The 12,609-nt window shown below is 39.5% G+C and overlaps 1 protein-coding gene across 2 annotated transcripts in view; it reads right to left on the reverse strand.

Moving 5' to 3' along the window:
• Positions 1-3,303: 3,303 nt before the first annotated feature.
• The window catches only part of ERICH6 (glutamate rich 6), a 29,754-nt gene continuing 20,448 nt past the window's right edge, over positions 3,304-12,609 (reverse strand). For both annotated transcript variants that reach the window (XM_032852491.1, XM_032852492.1), the window contains exons 12-14: positions 10,919-11,074; positions 8,200-8,428; positions 3,304-3,582 (exon numbers count right to left, since the gene is read on the reverse strand). In XM_032852491.1, coding sequence (XP_032708382.1) covers positions 3,319-3,582; positions 8,200-8,428; positions 10,919-11,074 — 649 coding nt within the window. In that variant the 3' untranslated portion in view covers positions 3,304-3,318. The remainder of the gene's footprint in view (positions 3,583-8,199; positions 8,429-10,918; positions 11,075-12,609) is intronic.

Here is a 12,609-nt window from a genome sequence, read left to right on the forward strand (position 1 = left end):
ATTGACGTACTAAAGGGATTACTTGTTGCTTATGGAGAAAATACTGTGATTATTCTGAGATCAGTCAGTTGATTTCACTCACCTTCCTGGGCTGGGACAGGTGGTCTCTTGGGTGCTCCCTGTACTACTCCCAATCACTGCACTTACCTCATTGTTCTGTTATGCTCTCTTTTTCCCTGAGAAGAGGAGACTGTGAATTTAAGCATTGTATCACCAGTGCTTGGCACAAAGAGGTCATTTAATAAATGTTTATTAAGCAGATGAACAAATAAATGGGTGGGGTGAATTCTGGACCTGGAATGAAAACCGGTTTATTAATATATTTGATTTATACAGAGAGAGTTGCCAGCTGTGTGTCTGACTGAAATTTGTAAGCAGTCATAGCTCAGCTCTAGAGAAAACCAGGTTCTCCACACACTGTTGAGGTAAGAACTAGCCTTTGAATGGGGCACTGTTAGTCTGTCCTAAACCCACAATGCCAAGCACGGCTGGAGAAGCGATGAGACACCCAGAATTCCACTCCAGGCCATTTATGTCCCTGGTAAAGATTTCACTTTGTTTCTTCATTCAGCATTTGTCAGGTGTTGGTATGTTTTCACATGAACAAGGGAGCAAGAGGCCAATTGTTTTCCCACTGTGTTATCACTTTGCTTAATAGTTTCACAGAGGATGTGCCTGGGGTATTCAGAAAATGACTCATTTGAGCATCATCACTGAAGAATCTGGATGGATGTTGCACTGTTTTCATTTCCCAGTGCCAGTCCTGTAGAGCAGTATGTAAAAAGCGGGTGCGAATAGCAGTGTTGCTTTGAACCTAGACTCTTATGTGCATCATCTACTGCTGGGCCACCACGAGGTGTGACAGAGAGTTCAGCGGTTCTCTTCCTGGCTGTGGACACACATACAGTCTCTTTATCACCCTCTTTTGATTTGCCAGTTTGGCTCCAATCAGGGTATCCTAATTCCTAGATTTCACTCTGAATCATAGGGGAAGAAAATGGTTAAGACATTCCCCATTGCTTCTCAACCTGAATGTCAAGTGTAGTATCCGATAAGACACTCCATCCAAGGAAGCACGGAATTTGAGGAGAGTTACCTTTTCATCATAAGAAGACTAGAGGATGTGTTTTTGGAAGTTTAACTCATTTAATATTGCCTCAGTTATATTTACATGCTTTAAAGTTATTTTATTTTCCTATATTGAATATATTCCTAAAAGATTCCTTACATTGTTTCTGGAATAAGGTAGAGCAGAAAATGTACATACATAATATTTGTTGTAGGAAAATGAAACAATAGAATGATAATAAATTTAGTTTGAAGTAAAATACATTTTTAAATCACCTTTTGTGTATTATCTAACATAGTTGGAGAAAAGCACAGTTCATTTCTGTGTTTTACAAATTATTATTATTATTATTATTTTAATATTTATTTGAGAGAAAAAGAACAAAGGGAGAGTAAGAGGGAGAAGTAGGCTCCTTGCTGAGCAGGGAGCCCAGTGCCAGACCCAATCCCAGGACCTTGAGATCATGACCTGAGCGCAAGGCAGATGCCCAACTGACTGAGCCACACAGGCACCCCTAAAAATTATTATTAAAATATAAAATTTGCTTCTGAATGTTCACCGAAGGCAGGGGGAGCCTCGGGGCTCAGTCGGTTAAGCATCTGCCTCTGGCTCAGGTCATGATCCCGGGGTCCAGGGATAGAGTCCTGCATCAGGCTCCCTGCTTAGTGGGGAGTCTACTTCTCCTTCTCCCTCTGCCACTCCCCTTTTTTGTGCTCTCTCTCTCTCTGTCAAGTAAATTAAAAAAAAAAAAATCTTTGAAAAACATATCCATACATAAATCCAGATAAGGGACTAGAAACTAGCAATAGAGCACCATATTAAAGATGGCTATTTCCCTGTGGTGGGATTATGAGTACTTTTAACATCTTTATACTTCTGTAAATCTCCCAGATTCTCTACGAGTTTATATTACTTTTGTTAGCAGAAAAGACCACCAATGAAACGGACTTTAAAATATTTAGTTCATATATCATAAAAAGTTTGCACAGGCTGATACACTGGATATGGTTTTACATTCTGATCCCAGCAGGGCTTTGCTGAACACACTGCTGCCACCTTTACCTGGAGCAAAGAATTATAACTTCTTTGCTTATCAGTTACATTGAAGTGCATATATGTCTTCTTAAAATGTGATCACTTTATCTGTCAAAAATGTATACAAAAAATCTAAAATATGCATAAACAAAAATAAAAGTCATAATCCTGAGTTCAGAAATAAAAAGAGACAAACCTTTATGCTTTAAGTACATCAGTGATTTCTTTAATTGTTTACATCTGGAAAAACCTACACATGTGAAGTGTGTTCTTCTCCCTCAATTTATTAAAATAATACTAAAGTATTAGTGTATGACAACTTTATGGCCGTTAAGAGTAATTTTTTTGAAGAGCTTGTTATTATATTAAAAAAAAAACCAACCACCCATGAATTAACAGACTGGATTATTCAAAAATGAGATTGCCGAAAACAGCCATATGGAAAAGCAGACATTGATATATAAAATCTGTGGCATACCCCAATCCACTTTTTGTACATATTATCGTCATATTGTTACACTGTATCATTATTGTTATTTTAACAGTACAATCCTTTAAATAAATAAAACTGCCCTGAGATATGATCCTAATAGATTAGGGTTAATAGATTAATAGATTTAGATATGTTTTTCACTTGGAAACTTTTTTTTTTTTAAGATTTTATTTATTTGATAGAGATCACAAGTAGGCAGAGAAGCAGGCTCCCTGCTGAGCAGAGAGCCCGATGCGGGGCTCAATCCCAGGACCCTGAGACCATGACCTGAGCTGAAGGCAGAGGCTTAACCCACTGGAGACCCAGGTGCCCCAACTTTTTTTTTTTTTTGACAGAGATCACAAGTAGGCAAGGAGGCAGTCTGAGAGAGGGGAAAGCAGGCTTCCTGCTGAGCAGAGAGCCCGATGCAGGACTCCATCCCAGGAACCTGGGATCATGACCTGAGCCGAAGGCAGAGGCTTTAACCCACTGAGCCACCCAGGCACCCTGCTTTCTGTTTTTCTGATAGAATTTTGATAATGGACACTTAGGAATGATTATGCTCATTTTCTGGTGTCCTGAAAGTGAGTAGTTTTCCAACTATGAATGTAAGCTACTGATGACTCAGGATGTGTTCTAAATTTATAATAAACCATATTTCTTGGTATTTCCTGGTCATTACACTTTTCTTGAAATCTCTCACACTCCCTCCCAAAATAACAAAAAATGAAGATATTATAATTTAAGTATTTTCATTTATTATAGCTGATATTGTGTTCATTGTATCTTTTTTTATACCAGAATTGTGACAAAGGGCAATTAGTTTTACAGAAAGTGAAGAAAGATAGGAAGGTTGCTTTAATTTTTCCCAAACCTGGCTGGAGGGAAAATTCGCACATCCTTCAAGTTTATGAAACAGGCGCCGAATCTTTATTAAGTTGGCCAGCAGCAGCAGATCATCCCCATTCAGGTACCGGAGAACTGGAATCTCCTCAGGGTTAGGGAACTTTGCAGCAAAGAGAAAGAGAAGGGAAGCTCAGGGCCCCACCTGTGGCAGTGGGGAGTTTGTGAGGAGGCACCACCAATTTGCAGTAGGATTCCCTTGATTCCTTATCTACAAAGCCGGGTGGGAGGGGGGATAAGGTTGGGCTGCGGTGTTAATCTAATCTGAAGGAGTGAGCTAAAATGCTGTGGAGATTTGAGAGACCAGAGCAGGCCTGACCACATAGAATTTGAATACTTTCAAATGCTCACATTTTATTCAAGTAATGTATCAGCATATGCTGAGGGGAGCACCAAGATGCGTCGAGCACAGCCCCTTGCTGGAGAGATGCCCAGTGGGGAGAACATGGTCAGTGCTGGACTGGAGGCTGGGAAGGCGCTGACCAGGCGGCCTTCCTCAGAGAAGGGTAGTTTTCCTACCTGAGTTTTCAGATAGGACCTGGACTGAAACTCCTTTCCTTCTAAAATGTGCCCCTGCCCCGAGGAAGCCATTCCACGTTAACCTTTCCTTGACCCTCCCTTGGCCTCTGCACTTCCACTTCCTCACAGCCTTTGGTGATTTCAGGCTGATGTCTGAATTCCTGCAGCTGCAGGAAGGGGAATGATCTGTCAGGACGGTTTTGTCTGTGTGTACCCACATGTGGATTCAGGACCAGCTTAGGAGGGGCGTTTAGCCTTAGTTGGGGTGGGGTAAATGCAACCTGCTGCCATCAGTGTTACCACCTACCTACAAGAGACTCAAGAACTCACAGCATTCCCTTCTGCATCGGAAGGTAAGAAGGGAGGGAGGGAGGAACAGGGAGTATGAGACAAGAATAACAAGGAATGGGCCAGCATTTATAAGTTCCCTTCAATCCCGATTCCATAGAATCACATAAAACTTTTTAAGAGAGTAAATCAGTGATGGTTCTAGGAAATAGAAAAGATTCTGATCAGCAGGAATAATCTTACAGAATTCCTGAATATCAAAAAACAGATGGGACCATATCCATAGAGAGGTAATATGATCAAATAAAACCGCTAACCCAGAACACATCCAGAAATGAGGAGGAGGGACCCTGAGGTAAATACTAGAACAATCAGTTGATCAGTCGGGAGGCAGCCCTTACATGGGTGGGGCTGTACCTTTTTTCAATCATCGTGCCCCCGGGGCTGCACAGGCTGGAGCTGGAAGTCTGGCCCTGGGGCTAGCCTTCTCCCCCTCAACATATACCACTTTCCCAAAGGCCCCACAAACAAACTTCAGTAAGTAAAATAGGCAGGAAAGTAGGGATTCTCAAATACAAAATGAACACACAACCTGGAATCACCAAATATATGAGGAAATTTGAGGCTGTGAGAGAGAGGCCAGATAAACCTATCAGAGATACCAATATTCAAAAAGACAGTAGCCAGAGGAAGACTCTTGAATATGGATGGTTAATATTTTCTGAGGGAGAGAATTCTTGTCAAAGAGAAGCAATAACTAGAGGACTTGGAAATTCTATGCACATAGGAAAAAAGATGTGTTAATTTTTTTTAGAAAAGATTTATTTATTTAATTGACAGATGGAGATCACAAGTAGGCAGAGAAGAAGGCAGAGAGAGAGGAGGAAGAAGGCTCCCTGCTGAGCAGAGAGCCTGATGCAGGGCTCTATCCCAGGACCCTGGGATCATGACCTGAGCTGAAGGCAGAGGCTTTAACCCTCTGAGCCCCCCAGGTGCCTGATGTGCTAACAATTTTAGAGTGGTCATTAAAATGTATTAAAAGGTTGAGTCTGTTAGGTTGAGGAAAGCAACAAAATCCAGTTATATATTGTTTGCAAGAGACACATCTAACTTAAAATTGTATAAAAACATTGAAAATCAAATAATGCAAAAAAAAAACCCCAAAAAAACAAAAAAACCACACCAAGCAAATGCTAACTAAAAATAAAGCTGGTATAGCAATTTAACATCATACAGAATAGTATTTAAGGCAAAAGTCACTTGTAGGGACATTGGGAATAATACATGTTGAAAATATATTTTTGTCAAAATAAAGACAACTTCACTGATAACACTGAATCTCATAATGGGCGGAGCTGAAGAACTAATAGGTGAGGTGAAGATCAGGCTGGCCCAAGGCAAAAGGCACAACGCACCAAGGAGATAGTCAACATCTTGAATTTCCTAACCACAGCCTTAAGAGTCAACTGGGGAAGACCAGAAGCAGGGAGACTCATTAGGAAGCTCTTATGATTTAAACAAGAGATGAACTCGGCACAAAAGGCAGACAAGAGGGTTGATGTTAGAGCAAATGAGAAGTTTTGAGACCAAGGCTTTGAGACCGGAGGGGTAGGGGACATGGGGTTTATAGGACCTGCAGGGAATAGATGTGAGGCTCTGACGTGGAGAGAAGGAATACTGCTCCAAAGTGGCCTCAGCAGGGAAGGAGTGCAGGTGTCACTGTCTGAGGTGGAGAAGACTGGGTGGAGGGGGGTGGGCATTCTCTAGGATCTAATTTCGCCAAGTTTTTAATGCCCTCTTACACATGCAAATGGGGATGCCGGGTTGGAATCCAGATGTGAAAGCTAAAAGTTCAGGAGAGAGAAAATGAGGATCAAGATGGAGGTGGTATTGAAGGGCGGGAGACTCCATGAGACCACCTAAGGAGAGATTCACCTAGGGATATGAAGAAGAGCCCCCAGGGGGAGGCCTGGAGCCCCTCAATATGTAGAAAATGCAGAGGTGAAGAGAGCAAAGAAAAAGGAGAAGGAACAGTTACCGAGGTGGAAGGAAAATCAAGGGAAGCAAGGCAAGAAATGCTTCCAAAAAGAGGAAGTGAATAACTGGCTGGTACCACTGGGAGGCCACTCCATGTGGCAAAAATTATACTGCATATAAAATGTTATGGAGCCATTGAGAATAAAATAGACAACACTTGGAAATGTAGACATGGAAAAACCTCTAATACTCCTTAAGTGGAAACCAAAAACAGAATCCCCCCCAACAATACAAGCAATATGATCCAATTTTTATTGTAACAAAGATGTGTGTGAATAATTTATAAATACATTGAACAGAGAAATACTAAATTTGGGGTAGTAATGACCTTTAAGAAAGGGGTTAGAATAGATGATGAAAGGATGAAAGTGGAATCTTGACTTTTCACTCTATTTCTATATTACCTGAATCTTCGAATATGAGAATATTTAACATATCACTTTTGTAATTTTTAAAAACCTAAAGAAAGGCTGATCATGAGGATAATGAGAAATGGAACATCAATTTTTTTGGGGGGGCATCAAAACGACTCTTCTGATTAAAATTCATTTCTAAGGAACAAAGGGGGAGAGAACATTTTTTACATTTTTGGTAAGAAGGCATTTACCATGAATGTAACCAGAAAGAAGCCTATCTCATCAATTTCTAACAAAGAAGCTTGTCTGGAGCATAAATAGAGGACCCCAATAGCCAGACAGATGGAAAGTGGCTGGAATAGTGCTGAGTGCGTGGTAGACTGTCTTGAGGGTTTGGAGTTGGCAGACTCAGAAGTGTCCCTTTTGATTGGTCTCTATGAGATATTCCTGCCTGTGCTGAATATGGAGGTCATATTTCCACTTATTTAAAAATGTAGAAGTTTTCGAGGTTGACAACACCTTTGAAGTCTGGAGCAATCTCTTCCTTTTAATAATTGGTGAAACAAAGGACTTTGAGTTTAAGGGACTTGTTCAGAGCCACACCCTAGATATGCTACATAGACCTATATTTATCTCTCTCTCTCTCTCTCCATATATATATTTCAACATTATTGAGTTATAACTGACAAACTCTGTGTGGAGCTATCATTTATTGAATACTTAGTTGGTATCAAGCACCATGCTATATGATCTATACTTTGTATTCTTGTTGAATATTTGGCAATCTATTTGGTGGGAATCATTATCCCCATCTTATAGATGAGGGAACTGAAGTTCTATCACCTACTTAGCTAAGTGGCAGAGTTGAAGTATGAAACTATGTCCCTGTAACCTGAAGGCCACGTTCTTAACCACTGCCACTCACTGACAGTGTATTCTAGGCCATGCCCTGGGTAGGGTAGAGCAATCCATAAGGCAGAGATTTTGTCCTGGAGCTCACCATCTGGTAGGCAAGGCAGCCACAAGGGCAAGTAAGGCAGCATGGTCCATCAAATGCAGGGAGAGAGGTGAGTACATGAACACCCCCAGGGAAAGCCATGATGGACCCTGATTGGGCAAAGGTCTAGGTTGTCTGGGAAGTGTCTCCAAGGAGACGGAACTTACACTTGGTCTTTAACATGGTTGGAACCCAGGGTCTCCTGACTCAGCCCAGGGCTTTCTGCCAGAGCACAAAGGAAAAACAAGCACAGTACAAAATTGTAAACCCAAACCCCCAAAGTAGCACTACTTGGTCACAGAGTAAACACAATAAATGTTAGTTTTATCCACTCTGTACTACAAGGAATTTCTGAAGAACAAACAATAAGGTTTTTCACTTTGTGTTTTTTTTCATTGAATTCTAAAACTCTTAGTGGATAGCAGATTACACACAAGTATAATCTCTCAGTCATAATACTAACAAGAGTCATTTACTCTCATTATTCTAAATGCTTTGAACTGTTTTCAAAAAATGTACCTACCTTCACTTTGGTCCCAACACTGATTCTTGCCTGTTGGCCCATTGCTAGAAAAGTGATTGAAATCTTGTCTTGTTCTAAGATGCGAATTCCAATGTAATGGTTCAAAGCCAGAAAGACAGGTTTAAATGAAACAAAGGGTGAGGAAGCAACAGAACTGGACCAATTCCAAGCCCTTATTCTGTTGCCAGCTTGATCTGAGTATTGACCTCCCAAGATATTGATGTATACCCTGGGCAGAAAGGAAATTGAAAATTATAAACCATCATATTTTACTTTAACCTTGAAATTAGCCCTGTTGCTTGCTAGCCAAGGGGAGCAGAAGTTTACGCTAGCCAGCGGCATACAAATAGTGCAGAACCTCAGGTAATCTTGTGAGTGGTGATACTGTGACTGGATTTTATACTAATTTAGAGTGGTGGATCCAATCCAAGACCTACTGATAAACCAAACTGGGTCCCAAAGATGGAACCACGATGGTAAAGGGATCTGGAAAATGGTGTGCTAGGAAAAATGAAGGGGGAGCAGGAAAGGTTTACTTTGGACAAGAAAACATGGAGGTGAGGCAAGCAGGCTGTATCTGAAGAGGGGACAAGACCAGTGCTTAAATTTTCCCCAGGACACAATGAAGACCAGTGGCTGTTAAGTCCTAGAAGACCCCATTGGCCTCAGTACGGGACAGCGGTGTTCTAACTACCCAGTGACTAGGAGCCAGGAGTCCTCCTAGGAGGGTTCTCGTCAGGGTCTGGGTGTGGGCAGGAGAGACTCTGGGAACATCTCTGAAATGGCTCAGGATGCCAATGAAGAGCCTTGTGATGGAACACAAATTAGTGCTTGGACTAACGGGGCCTCTGTAGTCTCTTGGTATAGCTGATGCCACATTTACTACATTATATACATATCAGGCCCGGCACAGCCTGAGCCTCAGTGGCACTAGGGACTGCCATTCTACTTAGTTATCTCCTCGTGCTCTCTCACTCTCTTCCAACTTGGATCTCCATCCCTTTCTTGAGAGGGAATACGTACAGCTCTGGGTATTTAGAAAGTTTGCTGAATTTGATAATAAATTATTTTTTTAAAACTAGATGAATTGGCCATGAGGGGTCCTAGAGTAAGATAATATCTTATTTCTCCACTGCTGATTAGTGACAGTAATCTAATAACAGAAGTGTAAATGAGAAATTGAGGTGATGATCTTATTGTATGTGGGAGGAAGAAGTTTCCTTTCATCTTGAAATGTGGATGAAAATAAAACTTGGGTAAAATTATGTAGACAAATTGTTCACTTAATAACATTCTTTGAGTCTGTATCATGTACATGCTTGTAGGGACAAAGATTCAGAGTGTGACCTCAAAGACCATCTGTCCACGAGGGGAGATGGACTCGCTACACGAAAGGCAGAGGCAGGTAGAAGGGGCTATGAGAGTATGCAGAAGTCACATTAGAGGGTCGGGAATTCAATTAGTGGGTCAGGGGACTTCACAGACAGGAGAACAGTCCTAGAAACCAATGAAAATCTGGTGACAAATAAGACAGTGCCCCACCACATGTAATATAGAATTGTTATTGAACCCTGAAGGATAAATAGAAATTCTCCAGTACACATAGGGATAATGGACTGCTGCTTTAAACCTAAAAAACACAAGTGTCTTAACTTTCTCAAGTACTGATAGAATCTCCAGACTTTGTCAATTATGAACAGAGTTTCTCAAGATGAGATAGTTATTCCTGTACATAATTCAAAGGGAGAGTGTATGTCTTCTGTAAAGTTCAGGAAGTTGGAACTGCATTTGAAGTTAGAACCCAAATTTCACTTTCTCAGGCTAAATAATATGAGGCAAAGTCACAGAGTAGATAAGTTCATAGATCAAAATGGGATCAGGATCTGTAGACATTTTGTAGGTATGTTATTGTAAGTTATAGCTATAGGAATATTGGAATAGTTATAGATATATCTCAAAACATAACACACACAGAAAAACTATAACAACACAGTATGGCAGCTTCCATTATATTTCCGTAGATGATGTAGTATAACATTATCAGGCATCTTGTATAACATTATCAGGTTTCTAGAGAAACCACCTGGGTTCGTATCCCAAATCCCTCATGTGACCATATAATTTGTTTGGAGATTTTTTTTTCTAATACTGAAATACTGAAATCACAAAGTTCATATATTCTTACTGTTTATAGAAAGAATATGATGAGTTTTGTGTTATGTAGCTGTCTGGGATTTTTCCACTGAGAAGATATGGGACGACATTAAAAAAAACTTCTCTGAGTTGAACATTACTATCTAAAGACCACTAACTTAAAAAATTCTTACATTCTGTTTACTTTTATCATTTGAAAGAAAAAAAAGAAAACCTCCAGCTATAAGATGAATAATTTCTAGGGATTTAATGTACTGCATAGAGATTATAGTTAATACTGTATATATATTTGAACATTGCTGAGAGAGTATATCTTCAATGTTCTCAACACAAAAAAGAAGTGGTAATTATGTGACATGATGGAGGTGTTAGCTAATGCAATGTGATAATCATTTTGCAATATGTAAGTGTATCAAATCAACACATTTTATGTTTTTAACTTCTACAGTGTTATGTCAATTATATCTCAATAAAGTTGGAAAAAATGAAAGAAAAATAAATTTTCAAAACCAGTCCCCCCTCCCAACCCCCACAAAATGGCAGCAGGAGAAACCTAGAAGCCTACCAGACATTTCCATTGGGATGATAGCATGAACTTCTTCCAGAAGAATCTAACAATGCCAGGATCGCAGGGTCAGTTGGCATATCTTCTTGGACTATACAAGTAAAACCATTTATTTTATTGGGCACTCGGATGATGGCTAGGTTTCCAGATGGGTAACTGAGATCAGATAAGGTCCTTTGAGTTGTTCTAATGGCCCTTGACTATTCCGAGAATAAATTCAATTTATGAGAGAGGCTTTGAAACCATTCTAGAATAGGAGCTACAAAAAGCATTTTATGCTTTTTATGGGATCAAAATACATTTAAAGATGCAAAAAGTCTCAACAAAATACCAGCAAATGGAATCTAGCAACGTATAAGAAGAATTATATACTATGCCAAAGTGGAGTTTATCCCAGGAATGCAAGGTTGGCTTGACATCTAAAAATCAATCAATGAAATGTATTGTATTGATAGAATAAAGAGCAAAAAAAAAAAAAAAAGTGATAATCTCAATATACACAGAAAAAATATTTGACAAAATCCAATACTTTTCATGAAAAATAACTCAATGAAGTAGGAAAAAAAGGGAAACTTCTCAACCTGATAATGTCTAACAAAAACCCACAGCTGACATCATACTTAATGGCAAGAGGCTGAGTGATTTCCCCCTAAGATTAGGAAACAAATGAAAATGTCTATTCTTCCCACTTCTATTCAACATTACACTGAAGGGTCTAACTAGAGATATTTTATGAAAGAAGAAACGAAAGGCATCCAGATTGGAAAGGAACGATGTGAAACTATCCTGCTCTTGTATATAGAAATTCCTAAGGAATCCACAGAACAATATATTAGACTAATAAACGAGTTCAGCAGGGTTATAGGCTACAAGACCAATGTACAAAAATTAAATTGTACTTCTGTATACTAGCAGGGAACATTCTGAAAATGTAATTAAGAAAATAGTCCCATTTACAATAGCATCAAAACGAATAGAGTCTACTGAGGATAATTTACTGTTAATACTCAGTCCTATCTAAGCTGATCAGAGAAGATTAGAGGAAAGGTAAACACAAGATTGACTCTGAGTCATTTTGAAAAGCAGCCAGGGCCTTCAAGAGAATTAAGAATTAAAGACAGGGCCTGAAATGATAACTAATGATAAAAGCTGGAGGGTGTTATGTAAAATTTATTGATGTAATTAAAACAAGACCTACACTTTTTCTCATGGGGCCTTACCTAAAACTTCATTATACTTCGTATGCCATGAAAGTCATTTTTCTGCTTGATTATTGGGGTTTGATTAAACTTTTAGGAAACTATAACCAAACATGTCTTTCTCCTATAAAAGTGGGGCCTTCAGCCACCAAAAATCTCTCCTCATTTCATAGCTCTGTTTTTTACTTTCCTTGATGTATTAAATGGCCTTTATGTCAAAATAGTCAATGGCTTGGCCATGAGGTGGAGGTTCAAGTGATGAATAACTTAGTGTTCCATAAAATGGATATCGAATTTTTTTATTAAAAAGTAATGTGCTGCTCAGAGATGTATAAATTGTTACACATTTTCTGGGGGACAAAATCTATCAAAGCTTTAAAATGCCTAATTTCTCAGTCAGAGTTTCTACCCCTAGACATTCAATTCAAGGAAATAAGTGAAAAGTATACAATGAAGTCTGCACAGAGATGTTCATTTAGCTGTTGCATATAA

This window comes from Lontra canadensis, unplaced genomic scaffold (genome assembly GCF_010015895.1).
Source record: "Lontra canadensis isolate GAN:19392208 unplaced genomic scaffold, GSC_riverotter_1.0 scaffold6, whole genome shotgun sequence".
Taxonomy (NCBI): Eukaryota; Metazoa; Chordata; class Mammalia; order Carnivora; family Mustelidae; genus Lontra; species Lontra canadensis.